This window comes from Pocillopora damicornis, chromosome 12 (assembly GCF_964200805.1).
Source record: "Pocillopora damicornis chromosome 12, jaPocDami1.2, whole genome shotgun sequence".
In the NCBI taxonomy this organism is placed as follows: Eukaryota; Metazoa; Cnidaria; class Anthozoa; order Scleractinia; family Pocilloporidae; genus Pocillopora; species Pocillopora damicornis.
In genome coordinates, this window is record NC_142681.1 from 16,220,492 (window position 1) to 16,236,886 (window position 16,395).

At 37.9% G+C, this 16,395-nt stretch overlaps 2 protein-coding genes across 4 annotated transcripts in view; one reads left to right on the plus strand and one right to left on the minus strand.

Moving 5' to 3' along the window:
- Positions 1–13,069, minus strand: part of LOC113680074 (BRCA1-associated protein) — a 14,354-nt gene extending 1,285 nt beyond the window's left edge. The window contains exons 1-19 of one of the 3 annotated variants that reach the window (XR_016181808.1): positions 12,841–13,069; positions 12,185–12,358; positions 11,763–11,898; positions 11,293–11,403; positions 10,395–10,473; positions 9,883–9,945; positions 9,303–9,353; positions 7,964–8,029; positions 6,836–6,918; positions 5,731–5,806; positions 4,713–4,780; positions 4,071–4,141; positions 3,902–3,972; positions 3,508–3,546; positions 3,311–3,400; positions 2,104–2,320; positions 1,337–1,387; positions 636–731; positions 454–546 (exon numbers count right to left, since the gene is read on the minus strand). Coding sequence is in view for 2 of the 3 variants with exons in the window: in XM_089189861.1 (XP_089045987.1) it covers positions 454–546; positions 636–731; positions 1,337–1,387; positions 2,104–2,217; positions 3,311–3,400; positions 3,508–3,546; positions 3,902–3,972; positions 4,071–4,141; positions 4,713–4,780; positions 5,731–5,806; positions 6,836–6,918; positions 7,964–8,029; positions 9,303–9,353; positions 9,883–9,945; positions 10,395–10,473; positions 11,293–11,403; positions 11,763–11,898; positions 12,185–12,358; positions 12,841–12,916 (1,608 nt within the window). In the remaining variant the exon portion in view is untranslated. Of the gene's footprint in view, positions 1–453; positions 547–635; positions 732–1,336; positions 1,388–2,103; positions 2,321–3,310; positions 3,401–3,507; positions 3,547–3,901; positions 3,973–4,070; positions 4,142–4,712; positions 4,781–5,730; positions 5,807–6,835; positions 6,919–7,963; positions 8,030–9,302; positions 9,354–9,882; positions 9,946–10,394; positions 10,474–11,292; positions 11,404–11,762; positions 11,899–12,184; positions 12,359–12,840 lie in introns of those variants that run through there. The other 2 variants (XM_089189861.1, XM_089189862.1) reach the window with 2 other exon arrangements.
- Positions 13,070–13,159: 90 nt separating this feature from the next.
- On the plus strand, positions 13,160–16,303 carry LOC113680073 (uncharacterized). The gene is made up of 2 exons (XM_027197074.2): positions 13,160–13,907; positions 14,758–16,303. The coding sequence occupies exons 1-2, from the start codon at positions 13,541–13,543 to the stop codon at positions 15,204–15,206; spliced, it is 816 nt and encodes a 271-aa protein (XP_027052875.2). The 5' UTR covers positions 13,160–13,540; the 3' UTR covers positions 15,207–16,303.
- The last annotated feature ends 92 nt before the right edge of the window (positions 16,304–16,395 follow it).

Sequence of the window (16,395 nt, forward strand, 5' to 3'; positions counted from 1 at the left end):
TCCCGTCTCACAACCCTCCTATGTTACAAATAAAAAATTGTGGGACGTAAAAGAACGCACGCACTGTTCGCAAAGAGTAGGGCACGTAGTGCCCGGTGTTGTGGTCTATCTCGATTTGTGCCGTCGTAGGTCTGGGTGGGTGAGGTGTGATCACAATGGACTGAAGCGGCTGCCAGAGGCGCCTTTTATGCTGACGTCCGATCTCACCTCTCTGGTTCCTCCGCAATTCAGCCCTTGGCTGCAAGGGAGGAAATTGGCACCATTCATCTATCTATCTATCTATCTATCTACTCGTGTTCTGGTCGATGTTTTGGAAAAATATGCCAAGTCTCTAGTAAGACTCGATCGATCTTTCTGATGCGAAGAAATCTTTCAAGCGTGGGATAGAGGAGAAACATTACTAAGTTGCATGCACCTGGTCAACATTGCAAGTGCTGATGAAATGAAAATTACCTGTCGTGTTTCATCCGGCGCGTTTGATATCGCTTGTTGCGTTTCTAAATGACGCATAAGATCCGCTAACTGTTCTTGAAGATCTCTCACTTCCTACGGAAAGAAAAAGATCAAATCTCAAAGGATAAATATAAGTTGATAGCCAAAGGTAGATATATCCAGAGGATTGTGTGATATAATACCTGTTGTCTGGTTGCCTCCACATCTTTCAGTTTGTCTTCCGTTTTCTTCAACTTTTCTTGCCATAACTTTTGATTTTCTAGCAAACATTTGTTTAACTGAAAATAAAAATGACAAAATTGTAATCAGTTCATGCACCCTTTAAACTTTTGTTGTCACCTTTTAACCCTTTAACTCCAAAGATCTCATTAGTAATTCTCCTTACTATCAAATATACAATTCTTCTGATGTTACTTCTGAGAATTTGGTATTGGATCAACTAATAATCCCCTAATTGATACTCTTCTTAGTTCTATTCACTCGACATGTTGATTTTGCATCGATATTGTAAGAAGAAATTGTCTTAGTCACTCAAGGGAGTTAAAGGGTGACAACACACCCTGGTCTTTTTGACAAAGTGTCGCAAAACGAAAAGCTACTTGATTGAAACGGCCAATCAGATCAAAGGTAAATAAAACGAGGAGCCAATGACAACTCAATATAAATTCATGTAAGAAAAGCCTGAAGCGAAGGAAAACGCCACAGAGCAAGTAACGGTTGGTTTTAATTTCAAATCTGATTGGTTGAAAGTATGGTGTGAGATGAACAATTCAACCAATCACGCAGCGAATAAAAGAAAACTCAAAGCAGTCTCCGATTACTTTCGACATTTGATTGGAACTTCTTTATACGTTATAAAGCGTGTTGGTGAAACTCCACAAACCTCTTGCTCGTCTTTAAGATCTTTAGCAAGCTTGCCAACCTTACTTGTAACCTGTGAAGCAAACAATACAAACCAAAACAAAACAAAAATAGGATTCGTTGGGAAAAAACATACGAAGTTAGAGTAATTGGATCAAACATGCCAAAACAAGCTTTTAGTACGATTCTCGCAACTGACTGATTTGCGGGAGCATCTATGGCGCAGTGGTGAGAGTGCTCACCTCCCACCACTGTGGCCTGGGTTCGATTCCCGGACCTGGTGTCACATGTGGGTTGAGTTTGTTGTTGGTTCTCGTCCTCGCTTCGAGGGTTTTTCCCCAGGCCCTCCGGTTTTCCTCCCTCCACAAAAACCAACACTCTAAATTCCAATTCGACCTGGACTCCGTGGAGAAGAAGGGCCACCTCTTGGCATGTCCACTGCTAAATTCCATTTATTATTTGTTTATTATTTATTGTTGATTGGTTGAAAAGGTGGTGGAGTTTTTAGTGCCAATCACAGAACTAGGTAAAGCAAAACCAACGCAAATAATTTTCAGTACATAATTCAAAATTAGTCAACAGTTGTTGTTATCGTTCCCGCAGCTTTAAACGTCATGTCTGGTATCTCCAACTTGTGTGTATTTCTTGTCCAAATTCTTCTTTAGGTCCAATCACAGAACCGAGTAAAACAAAACTAACGCAAATCATTTTCAGCACTTAATTCAAATTTAGTCAACAGTTGTTGTTATCTTTGCTATAGCTTTAAACGTCATGTCTGGAAGCTCTAACCTGTGTGCATTTTTTGTCCAAATTCTTCTTTTCTTGCTCAACTTCGGTAAGCTTCAATTCCAACTTCTTACATTCCTCCAGTGTTTTCTTTGTTCTCTCTTCCATATTACTCCTCTGAAATATTTCCGAAAAAAAAAAAGGAACACCTAAAATGAGAAAATACAGCTAGAGACACCAGTGTACACCATATGTTCCAGAGCCATACGAGAGGATAAACCTGAAAATCACAGCATGAAACATCGTCAAGCAAGGAACATCGTTAAGCAAGGAATATCGTTAAGCAAGGAACATCGTCGAGCAAGGAATATAGTTCAAAAACCGACATCTAAATTTTCAATTTTTCTTCATCCGATACGAAGCTATTTGGGGAACTACGGATGTCTATAATTTGTTCAGAGTGGGTAAACGAAAACTCTGAACTTTCCCGAGAGGAAAAGAAGTTCATTCAGTGCTAACTTTGTGGTAGGATGCTCTACCAGCCGAGCTGTAGAACACTTTTTAGCGAGCTCGGTTTACGCTGGATCCATGTTACTGTTATTTAGTGTAATTGCTCCGTTGATTATTGAGATGCGCGCACTCTGATTGGTCGAAGATTGCGTCATATCTCGCTATAATCACCTCGCGCGAGGTGATTATGGCAGGGGCGCTAAATTTCAAAATGGCTGCCTCGCATTTTGTCAATGTTACAAAGAAAGTGTTGAACGCAATAGAAGAAAATCCCACCGCGAAGTGCACAAAAGATGCTACTAAGTTTGGGTAACACTTTTCAAAACAAGGATACGTAGTTTTGCTGATTGTATTGGATACAGCCGTTAAATTCTGGTGGAAACTGGCTGCTTATCTCGATACGAGTAATCATAACAAATGTAACAGAATGGTTTCAAAAACCAAAAGAATTTACAAAAGAATTCGAAATCAACTGAGCAATTATACTAAAACAACTAATCGCCTCAGGCTCAGTGAATATTGTTGAATAATCCCCGTGCCTAAGGCGAATAATTCTCAAATATGTCAAGCGTTCTGCATACTGGTAGGATCAGTAAAGTCCAAAGCGTCCTCTATGAAGATAGATTAAGTATTTAGGAATCCTTTCTTTTTCGTGAGGTTTTTATACTGTATGTAGTGGAAATAGAGACTTTGCCTAAAACATGGCCTCTTCGTCGGAGTTTTGTGCCATACAAAGAGGTTCTACGATGTAAATCCTGACCTGTTCTACGGCATCTTTTTCAATTTGAGTTATCTTATCTTGGAAATAAAGTCTTTGCTTCTCCAACTGGCTCGTTAATAAGTACGTATACTAGGAATGAAACAGCAACACTGATTATACATTATAAAACAAAAATTGTCTTCAGAGTTCAAAACTAACAAACTAACAGTCGAAGAAGAGACACAGACTTAAGGTACCTCCAGTGACAGTGAATCCATTTTTTCTTCATCCGCAACCTGCCGCAAAGACAACAACAACCAACTCGAAAAAATAACAATGAAACGTTAGCTGAAAGTTTGTTGCTTGTTAATTTTGAATTTCAGGGCATATTCTCTGGGGGGGGGGGAAGGGTTGTTTACCTGTGGGGACTTGGTATCCCGTCCAAAAGAAGCCAAGACATGCTCCAGCCTCGCTCCCATGAGAATTTAGTCTTAGGTCAAAGAATATATCTTTGTGGATATTCTCCTCATTACATTTCTGGTCGAAAATCTATCAATATAGTGAAGAGAAGTTCCTTTTTGGTCAGTCATGTAAGTGAAAGGAATAGGTAACAGACTGCCAGTTTCTTCCTTTTTGTTCTAAGTGATTCACCTGTTGTTCTGAGCCATATTCAACAAGCTTGCCGTCAGCTTTATTCTGGATCAGACGATGAACAAAGTTGTCTGTGGATAAATTAAAATATCTTAGTTATGAATAATTCTTCAAAATTGACCGCAGTAGAACAAAAGGGTAGAAAATATCACTGCAAATTGTGGCCTACCTCCTGTGTAGTCCCAAACTCGCTGAGTTCCAAGCTCTAAGGAATATGTATGATGTGTTTCCTGGAAATGTCTGCAAATTCAGAAAAACGACAACATACACTAAGCAAAAATAATTTAGATTTCTCTATTTGTTTCAGTTTGACTTCGATCTCATACATTGCCGTCAATTAAAAGCATAAAATCACATTTCGATTTTATATCCCAAATCCAAAACATAGAGAAAAGGAATTGCAATAATGGGCCGATCAGATCAAGGGAAAAAAGATCACAAAAGACCTTAACTTTGTTACAATAAATTGCTTGTTAGTTTTAGCTTTGCTTCTGTTTCCTTTAGAGAGTGGCGTAAGTTTTCTTGTCCAATCATAGAGAAGTAAGGCAACACTGATGCAATCCTGGATTACTTTCATCAAAAAAAGGAAATTTTCCCAGATGAAATTTGTAATTCTCCTTACTGTCATCCAGACAATTCTCATAAAATTGGCTCAGAGAAATTAGTATTGGATCAACTAATTATCCCCAATTCTATATTATTCTTTATTCTCATCACTTATCTGGTTAATATTGTATAGATATTGTAAGGAGAAATTCTGTCTTGGTCACTCATAGGAGTTAAAGGGTTAATAGAACAATCTGTTGCTAACCTTTTCGCATGAGATCTAAGATATCTACCACAACCAATGTGACCGCAAATGAGACAAATCCATAGGCTCTAAACGGGTAAAAGGAATAACAACTGAACAGGCAACATAAAACATTTCGTACAGAGCGTAATTCGACTGAGACTCGTATCACCCAAATCAAAGTAATCAACACTGCCAATCCGGATTAGGTATACAACACAAGGAAGAATAACAAGCAAACTGCCCGAAGCGCTAGTAAAGGGGAGTGAGGAAGTCGGTACTGGTTTTAGTCTTGCGTGTGATTGGTTAACAGGATGGCACGACCTTCCTAAGCTGACGTTTCGAGAGGTAGCCCTTCGGGCTCTTACTTGGTGTAGAAGACACAGTATACGTCACAATAGAATTTCATCACAACTAGGAATAAGAAAAAGATGAAAACAATAATGTGACGTATACTGTGTCTTCTACACCAAGTAAGAGCCGCCCTTTGTCAAAGCGAATGTCGCAATCATTGGTTATCTGTTTTGATTTCTATCTTTTGATTGACTGGCAACTATGGACATCCAACTAAGAATAAACGTGTTGAAAGGCGACATTTTAAGTTAACATTGAAATCAATTTGTACAGATCAAATACAAGAATTTATAATGGAGGGGGAGGGGGGGGGGATTGGGAGCATCCAAACTATGATTAACAAAACCATCAGATCTGATAGAGGAGGGGTCCGGACCCCCGACACTCCCCCCGGATGCACCCTCAAAATAACTGCAGAACAAAGCGTCCCTCACTTGAATTGCACTCAAAACACTTGTTATCGACCCCCACACTCCCTGTCATTCAAAGTTAACAATGAAATCAATTTGTAGAGATCAAATACAATAATTTATAAAGGAGGAGGAGAGGGGAGGATTGGGGGCATCCAAACTAGGAGTAACAAAACCATCAGATCTGATGGAGAAGGGGTCTGGACCCCTACACCACCCCCCCCCCTCCCCTTTCGCCCGATCCACCATTAAAATAACTGTAGAATAAAGCGTACCTCACTTGAATCGCACTCAAAACACTTGTTATCATCGACGGGCTGAGGAGTCTGGGAATATCTGCATACTGGACAACTACGAGACAAAAATATGATAACTGTCTTCCACAACTTCAGGATCACAAAAGACACATGATTCAACGAACGATACAGAGATTACCATGAATCTCAACAGTAAAAAATCCAACCACATTATTGCAGTCGATGACAGATTTTCTTGAACACCTCTTTTCGAAATCAGTTTTCTAATCATTTCTTCAAGTCGGTTCAGGCTGACTTTGTATCTTATTTTTTAAATTTATAAGAGTCTTAAGCACAGTGGCAACCAAACAGAAATCGCCTAGTCATGGTCCAGTGAGAGTGGTTAACCCTGTAACCACCAGGAGTGACTAACATATAGTTTCTCCTCACAGTAGTACTAATGAATTAAACATTACGGTTATGAGAATAAAGGAAATGATCGCCAACTGAAGCTCCTGATTGTTAAACAAATTCTCCATGTTAGTACCATGAGAAATATAGGAAGAAAAGTATGGAGAATATGCATACTGATTCAGGAGTGTGAGGAGTTCACGAACCGAGCACCTCACCGTCCGTCCAGCGAACCAGGAATGTGCAAAGCGATCGACGAAACAAGCAACAAAACCGACCACCCAACAAAACAGGCAACTTACCGACCACCCGACGAAGCACATACAGAACCGACCATTTGCCGAACCAAATAAATTACTGTCAGTCCAACAAAACAAGCAGCGTACCAAACGTTCGACGAACTAACCAACGTATCGACCGCCCGACGAATCGAAAACGTCCCGACCGTGCGGCGAACCAAGCGACGTCCCCACCGCCCGGCGACTGTACGACGAGACACGTATCAAACCGACCGCTGAACGAATCCAGCAGCGTGATTGACGTCTGGAAAGACGAAAAGCCTAGTTACAGCGTAAAGCAGCCGAACGTCCAACGAGCAAGCGCTCCAACCAACCGACGAACAGAGCAACGTGCTGACTGTCAAACGAACCATCTAAATGATTGTAATTTTAAATTTTTCTTTCGTGCTATATTCCATTTTGAGAAGAGTACTATCAAAATTTATAAAACTCACGTCGTATCAGTCCATTTAGACAGGCAGCTTCCGTGAAATGAGTGATTACATAAAATTGTTAGAACTCCCTCGACAGATTCATCCTGAAAGGCAAAGGAAAGCTAGAGTAAAAAGTCATTTTAAAATTCAATAATTTGCTTGAGTGTGGACATCTGGAATATATCAGAAGTAAATGAAGATACTGAATCCGAATATGTATCAAAAATCTTAAATTTATTTCCAAAAGCTGTCGCTGTCGTTGTGCAAAGCCTTTGAGTTTGATTGTAAGTATAAATTCATAATAAAAGCTGATATTTGCCCGACATTTAAAACACTTCATCTTTTGATGCAGGCTTAAGTTTTTCACACTCTGTGAATCTTAGTTCTACTTCCCAGGAAGCGACTTTCGGTTTTTGAATTTTCAGCTGGCAACCTCTATATTCTGTGACATCAAGTACTTCGGTATATTTAGTGACGCACAGAAACCGAAAGGAAATAACAAAGAAACTTTACAGCTGTATTTTGATGTTATGATACCAAAAGTCTTATTCTATTCGATAGAATCATCTCTCTTCTCCACAGGACAGCACATTCTGTTATTTAAAAACAGACAAGAGAAACCGAACTTTTTGAAAATACACTGGATGTCGTATGTTCCAAGAAATGTAAATAAAAGTATTGTCTCACGCAAAATTTAATTTAATAAAAGCTTTTGAAGCCGAAGCCAAACGTTTTTTTATCTCGCTCACAAAAGTCGTAAATGAAAAATTCAATAGTAAAGATATCAACTGCAGCGGGAAGGACCATCATATTGATTCCCTGAATTTGGAGTTGATAAAACACCACATAATAAAGCTGTCGGCAGGTAAAGCTCCGCAAGATGTTTCACACAGGAACACGTCCTTGATATAACTCTGGAAACATTGCTGAGTTATTACTAACTTCCAATATGTTTGTTTACAACGTGAAAATTTCAATTTTCAGTAGGTTACTCGGCGATCGAACCAACTAAATAAAATGGAGCATGCTTGAGTTCGAAATAACATAAAAATACGTATTGTTTCTCATTCGTAGAACTATCACTTTTCGTCTACTGCTCAAAATGCAGGTTGATAGCACTTACAGTGCGTAAAAAATTGAAATCCTTACCATACGTTCTAAGCACACTGGGCATTTCGGCAGTTCAGTCAGTCCTTCACATGGCAGACTTCCTCCCTTGATACAGGAAGAGAAAAGAAAACATTTGTTTCAGTATGAATTATTAACGACTTCATGTCTCGAACCGTCTAATGATTACAGCGACGGCCGAAAAATGTTTGCAATTTTAAACAAATAGCTTTATAAACTCAGTACATGCCTTCTCCTGCAGCTCTCTATATACAATCTCTACATACAAATTGATGCCTACAAACACATGAAAGGACAGAAGCAACTCACTGGGGATTAACTGAATTATGAAAAACTGAAAGTCTGTTCCAGCAATAAACGATTATGTTAAAGTATTAGGCGATTGGCCAATGCGGACAATTGATAATTTCCATGAAAATCTCTCATTTTGTGAGTGCTACTCTTTGAAACGAACTAGTAGCGAAGCTGCTGAATAAATACGGCTTACTAACCGAGTTCGAGGTCCATACTGTTTATTACGGACCGTTTTTTTTACGCTCGGATTTGTGGCCCAAGCGCGAGCGTATAAAAACGAGGTTCCGTAACTTACAGCACGGACAGACGAAACGAAACGATTAGTAAGATATCTTATATTTCTCATGGTTCAAATTGAGGAGGCAGATTTCAATTCAAACAAAATTTTGAATTTAGCGGGTCGCACAGTGAAATACGGCACTTTAAATTTAATTGACATATGTGTTAAATTTCGTTGCAGTTTAAACATACTTCAATCTGGCCTGCAGAGCAGGCGTGATTTTGGCACGCGAGTGCTCAGTTATTTTATAACGAAAATTATGGCTGCCATAATTTAAATGGCAGCGAAAGGCTGGGAAGAGAAATAAATTTGTTCCAAGGGGGGCGGTCGAGGATATCACCCATGTGATATTCCCCAATTTTCAAACTTTACATCCACTACGATAAGTCTTCATTAAAAATTTAATTGAAGATGAGAGAACGTTTTGTGGGTTGTAACGGCGTGAGGGAAATATTTGTATGTTCATTACGTCGTACCAGAGAATACCCAACACAAAATATATTTTGCATCAAACAGTGAGCTGTTCGTAAACACTGTTTCATGCGCGTTGCAAAATATTTGAAGGATAATTAACACAACAGCCTCTATTTTGCGAGAAAACATGCTCGTATATTTGTCCTTGGACATTATCTGTTCCTTGAAGCTCACAGTTTTCCTCGAGCTTCGCTCTCGGAGAACTGTCCACATTTTGGAACAGATAGTGTCCGCAGACAAATATCCGTGCATATTTTTGCGCCAAATAGAGGCTATTTCTTATTTATTCATGAGGTTTTCACAGCAACTTACTTCTGATAATTTCTTGGTCTCCACTTTAGCAACATACACTAAATGACAAACCTAAAATGGTATTTGATTCATTAAAAAACGCATCAAATGATAGAACCAATAAATTATACATTCTAGTTATCAACTGTTGTACAAAAAATATCAAGTGAAACCATCAAATATTTTTTTTCTCTCTCTTTTTTAGATAGTTCAAATGATTCCTTTATTCTTTTAGCAGTACCCAATTAGCAACTCCTTAACCCAGAGCTAAGCACCCTTAAGATGCCTTCCCACCTTCCTAAAAAATGGCAAATACTAACTAACCCCTTAACTTCCCTAGATCTGATTGTTAATTCTCCCCTATTGCTGCTGAACAATTTCATTGTTAATTAGTCACGAGAATTTGGATTTAGATCAAGACAAAAACTTCTGCATGATAAGTTTGAGTATTCTCATTACCTGTTGGCCAGATAATGTATATATTTATTTAGGGAGAAGTTCCATGTTAATCACTACTGGGAGTTTAAGATTAAAATTACTTAATACACAACCCTTCTAAAGCATTTTGATAACTCCTCTTTTTAGAGGATTATTCACCTACCTCATCCTCTAAGAGATTGTAATGATGGCCATTGTATGTATTGTAGAAATCATCTGCAATTTCCTTTAAGGAAAAAAGATTTTTGAAAACATTTTGTGATTTTTATCATACACAAAAAAGGGAAGTACAAAACTTGTAATTATGTCTATTTTGTCATGCTTGTAATTGGACAGTGTACTAGGACAGTTAAAGGGACAGTTAACATGTCATGCCTGTGTAAGTGGACAGAATGCATCATATGTGTGCACTGTTGTCTCACATTTCACCAAGTTAACTGTTTTTTTATGAAAACGTATAACCAGTACTAGTCTCTTTCTCAAATTTTGTCATAGTTTTGATTAATTGGTAACAGGACTTCTTGTTGTCCAATTCTGTCTGTAATCATACTCATGATTAACAAATCAGACTCTTGCTTCACTGTCGTCCGATTTTGTTCATCACTCATATGATTACAGACTGAGTAGGACTCCACTTCCTCCTATTACCATTATGTACGTTATTAGTGATCTCACCTGATTCCTGAATTTGACAAGAACCATGTAATGATTTGGGTTGCTATCTCTGATGATCTTGACACATTCAATAAACTCCCTAAAGAAATATTTTGTTTGGATGATCAAACAATCTGTGTGAAACAAATGAATTACACTGCAAAACAATTTATCTGCTCATGATGGTCCAGTTGACACCCTCCTTCCATTCAGCTGCCTATTTCTAATGTGCTCTTTTCCCCCACCAGTTATTGAATGGATCACCAGCAGGTGTTCCATTTTATAACAGTTCCACCCTTAAAAGAGAAAATAGAACCCAGGACAGCAAATTGAACTGAGTGCATATGTCCAAAAACATGGTTTAGAGCCCAGAAACCGGGAAAAGTGTCCAAAACACTGGATCATGTTAGTAGAAGCCCCAAAGCCTACCCCATCACCAACCCAGCTACACCTGGTAAGCCTAGCTCAAGCCAAAGTCTCAGGATGCATATTTTCCATACTGTTTTCCAAGCATTTTCTATGGTACTCAGTGTTCTCCCTTATTTTACACACGACAGGTAAAATAAATTTTCAAACCGGTAAAGCGATCCTTTTACATGTTGATTTTTCAAAAAATTCCAAGTAATTTTAAATGGTAATAAGAAGTACTACAGGCGGTAAATGTTACCAGTTACTGCCTGAAAAGGAGAACTCTGAGCACTAACATGGTGACTTTTGTAAATAATCATGAGCTTGAATGGTTGGTAAATTCATTTCCTTTATTCTCCCAACCTCCGAGTTTGATTCAGCTGTGATGATGAGATGAGAAATGAGATACTTGACACTGTTGCAGGTAAAAGGGTTAAAAGCGATTTCCATTGAACACACAGTCTGCAATAACCAACATGTCAGTTAATGATATGAAACATAATTAACTCACTCTGATGGAGCTACAAACTCCACAAGATCCTTGCATGTCATCTTAGCAGGGACAGCTAACATGCAGACCATTTCACTCCGCTGGACTCCGTCACTTAACAAAGTCATGTCACTAGAAAGATCAATAGCATCCTTAGTTCTGTCAACAGTACATCAACTGTCATGGATTCTCAGATTTCACTGAGGGATTTAATGGGGATTTATCTTGGGATTTACAGTGAGAGGTAGGAAACCATGTACACAGAAAAATTCTATGACAAATCATATGATTGTGTTCCCAGGAACACAGGGAACAAATGTGATTTGAGAAATGTGAAAAAAATTATCTAGAAGGGGATATTGTTTGTTTGAACACTAAATTCTCAGGGGTAAAATAATAAGAAGAGTATAAAAATCAGTTTAGAGAATTGATATTTAGATCTAGGGAGTGAGAGGGTTAAAGAGAGAGAGAGTTCATTTGTTGTTATTTACTTGTTCTTGTAGATGTGAATAATTCCCTGGATGATCTCTACCATTGGATTTCCACAGAAGAAAGCAATCTTTCCCTGTCCTACACTTTTCTCCTCTTTTTCGTCTCCATGAGCAGAATCCAAGTTTGTATCTTTGTCTTCAAAATAAAATGAAGCAAGCTAAAACTTTTTGATTTGAATGGTGATGCAAGTTACCATTAGTTACAAGTATTAAGTTTCCCTAGGTTCTCTAAATTTTCTTCAAGATTTAACCCTTTTGATTCCTAAGAAAGAGCAGCATTCTTAGATTATCACCCCTGAATAAAAAGATAACAAAACTCATAAGGTCTATTATACTTTAAAACACTGATAATAGAGCAGATCTGCCTAACTTTATATCAGAGTGAAAAAGTACAATGGTATGATCTACAGCCTTGAGCTTACCACTACTCCTTGCATGAGTTTCAATGTGAATGTCATGAACATATCTTTCACCCCGATGAACTTTCATTTTTTCCTCAGAGATAGCATCAGTAGACATGGGCTCTTTTTCTTCTCCACTTGTGAGTTGGCCCTCTTCTGATGCTGAAGTTTCTTTACAAGCCATAAATCCAGGGGCTAAAACACATTGAAAGTAATATCCTTGTTACAAATTTAACCCTTTTATCCTTAAGAGTGAATAGTATCTAATTTCTCCTCACAATATTATCCCTAAATCGCACATTAAGGCCATTAGGATGGAGGAGATGATCACGCACTAAAGAGGCTCTTTATTGTTAAACAAATTCTCCTTGTCAGCACCTCAACAAATGTATTGAGAACAATGTGCAGGATAAGCATACTGATGTGATAGTGTAATAAAAAGAGTGAAATTTCTAATGATGAAAGTGTAAGTATATAGGTTCTTCTCTGCTTCATTTTTGGTTCAGATAAGTATACAAGGAGCAAAGGAAGACATTAACAATTCAAATGAAATGTATCAAAAGTAATATTGAAACAGTTCATGCCGGTTTATGTATTAGATAAACCTGTATTATTAAATACAAAATAGATATTGATCAAAATTATAGCGAACAAACCGTTAATAATCTGGTACTCACCACAGTAATCTAAACCTTGGGGCCCTGGCAAATTATCTGCAACCTCAAATCTGAGAACTACCAAGGAAATGGACATTTATTCTTCCTTTCTGTCCAACACCTCAGTTATTTGAGGGAATATGTACCACAAATCCGGCCAAAATGTGTAAGACTACACGTTTGTTTTTGCGAATTCATTGTGATAAGGAAAATACGAGCCTTCACTCCGTGACCAATAGCCAAAACAGCAACATCGTCGTGTAAGATTTACAAATTGTCAAGTATGCGTGTGACTGCTGTCAAAGTTTCGTATGATAGTTGAGAAACAGGTGCATTTTCCAATTTAAATGAAATTGTCTCCGTGCCAGGTAGCGCATGGTACGAAGATTCAAAGAGCTGGAGTTTGTCTTAACTGCAGTTAGGGCTAGGTTTTAACTTTATTGAATGGAACACGATGTGTTGCAAGGTGTAAACTGCTGACCAATTTTTCGCGGGAAAATCAAGGTCAGGTTGTAGGAAAAAAAGAAAATACCACAGACCGTTGCGCGCAATCGAATCATGTCGAAGCGTGTTTGTGCTTATCTTCGTTAAATTACCATTGCAATTACTCGATTACACGGCAGTATCATACATTAGATCCGTGGTAAAAAGGTACTGGTTGTCTGCATGGATCGTACAACTTGTCACTGATTATTTTCCCAAAAGGTATTGCACAACAAATATGGCGCTGTTGAAGACTGTCATTGTCATCTTCCTTATTGTCGCGGCATTCAACGTCACATCATTCTCTATGCAATTTAAAAATTTCCTCTTTCCAATTCTCAAAATGCTTCGAACGTGGATTCCTTCGGTTGTCAATCTATTAGAAGAAACTGTGGCCACAATTTACAAGTATTGCGCTGAAAGCTTGCTTGAGGACATCAAAAGAGCCATCGTTGTTTTAACCGAACTGGTTGGAAGGGTAGCTGAGTTATTCCATCCGGCTGTGAGAAGTTTGCTTGAAGTTGTAACTGATGGCTTGGTTGCCCTTCACAACAATGGAATGGGTTATACTGACGAATTCCTACAGCAAGTTCTTGGCATTGATGGTAATTAATTTCCTAACTTAATGATGATATAATATAATTTCTCTAAGCTTAAACAGGCTTACAGATGCTTTATTGTAAATGAAACCCTGATCACACATGCAACGTTATAACATATTATAAAAAAAAGGGAAGGACTTTTTTTTTCTCTATAAGCTGTTATATGTATCAACATATTCACACCACCACCATAACAAAAGTATGACAGTCTCAAGTCATTCAGTATTCAGCAAACAGGTCATGAGGATATTCAAACTTATCAGGTCGAAAGTTGTTATCTCGATCTGACACCAAATTCTTGTAACTTATTAACAAGGAAATGTGTAGCAGCTAGAGGGGAAAATTAGCAATCAGTTCTTGGGAGTTCAATGGTTAAAGAACCTCCAAAAAAGGGGATACAATGCTGCAGCACAGTGAGGGAGGTAAAAATTTATTTTATTGAAAAAGTCTTAATCATCGTCCTTCATGGGTAAGATGAACCTTGTAAAATTTGTTTCACTCCCAGTGGTGGCTTCATAGCTCAGATGATATGAGCACCTAACCAGTATTGGGAAGGCACAGGTTAGAATCCCATTGAAGCCTGAATTTTTTCAGGCTTCTCTCCTGTAATTGCTAAAATTGTAGTCCATGTACAAGAACAATTTTGTTGCTTGTTTTTCAGTTGTACGCTGAATGAAATTTATTAATTTATTTCATTAAAGGTTATAGTAAACTATATATAACATAAGAGTCATGTTACATCTTGCATGTAAGAAAGTAATTACCATCAGCATCTCTACTAAAAAACACTTGACTGTGATACATAACTAATTATTTGATCATGAGTGCTAATTTTTTTTAAAACTTATTATAGGTGCTACTTTACCGGATCAAGTTGGAAGAGCAAGAAACAAACTCTTATCAGTGATTTTGTTGCTCTTTTGGATCATCATGGGTATCATTTGCATTTCCAGAATGTCCTATAACAAATTTTTCCTTTTGATGTCTGGTACATTCCTTGTCCATGCTTTTTTTGGGCCCGTGTGGTGTATACGACGGTTAGCATTTTGCATTGGAATTTTCTTATGGATGGGTTCTTTAGTCTCCAGTAAGCCAATACCAGCGGCGATCACTGTTTTGCTTGCTTTCACATTGACAGGCTTTAGAAAATGGAGGAAGAAAGTTGCTATGACATCAAACACAAGTCATCTCTTGAAGTTTAACCAAAGTATTGAGCAAAGACTTGATGGAATAGAAAGAAAACTAGACCTTTTGATGACAAGGCTAAATGACATAAAACACAATATCCATTCCAGCTATTAAAAAAGTTGGGCTATGAATTTATTTTTTGCCAATGTTGATTGGGGGAGAAGTTACAAAAGTCAAACCTGCAAATCATTGCAATTACAGGATAGACATGTCTTCTTTCAAATAAAGATTAGATTATGATTATTCATAATAAACTATAATGTTTAGGAATCAAGGACTAGTGAAAAAATTTTCCTTATGATAAATCTACTAATTGTTCAAACATGACAACAAGAAAAGCATGTCTTTTATTTAATAAGGATACTAATGGATCATACCTCACGCTGTTCACTTTAGTCACCATTTGTTGATATTGCTTGATGCAGAATCGATTTTCCTTGATGTCTAACCCTTAAACACTTAAGAGTGATTGGCATCTAATTTCTCCTTATAATGTCACCCCTGAATCAAACATTAAGGTAATAAGAATAAAGGAAATTGTTGGAAACTAAAGAAGCTCTTGATTGTTAGACAAATTCTCCTTGTAAATACCTCAGGACATGTAAAAGGAACAGTATGGAGAACTTGTATACTGATGTTGTGGTTTGGAAAAGTTTTAGCCTAGCCAATGAAACAAGAGTCTATTCTTTTTCAAGATCTGTGAGGGGCTGATACAACCCACCCCTTTTGGAGAAAAGAAGACTGACCCTAGTGGTTGAGTGATTGATGAGAATATCAGAGTGATTAACAGTGGTGGATCTAGGGGAGGGGCTTGGGGGACCCAGGGCCCCTCCCCCCCCCCCCCCCCCCCCCCATATTTTGGGTAAAAAAAAAATCACAGAAGGAAGAAAAGCCAGTAGGGCAAGCAACAAAAAACCCCTTTTAGCTCAAGGTCTGGCTCCACCACTGATTAATATATGAAATTTTTGCATGAGTGCATGGATATGATATAAAAACATATTTGTTAACAGCTGCCAGATTCTTGCACATTTCAGCTGTCATTTTTTTCCAATATGTAGGTGTCTTAATTTATAGAAGGATACAAGTGACTGGAAAGTTTTGAGATTTAAAATGGATCGATGTAGATCAAGCCTTTCTTAGAGGTAAATCAACTTACCTAAGGAAAAAAAAAAAAAGGAAAACAAAATTAATAATAAATTATTATTGTAGTGGACCATTGAATTTTTGAATTTTATTACTGATGACAGCCTTGCACACTCCTTCTTCTCCCTGTTTAAAACATCTGTCCACCCCAACCCCATCC

What these genes read in the sequence shown, in the direction of transcription:
- LOC113680073 (XM_027197074.2), top strand. Translation starts at nt 13,541, where the DNA reads ATGGCGCTGTTGAAGACTGTCATTGTCATCTTCCTTATTGTCGCGGCA. An exon ending in GCAAGTTCTTGGCATTGATG is followed by an intron (nt 13,908 to 14,757) that starts GTAATTAATTTC and finishes AACTTATTATAG; the next exon opens with GTGCTACTTTACCGGATCAA.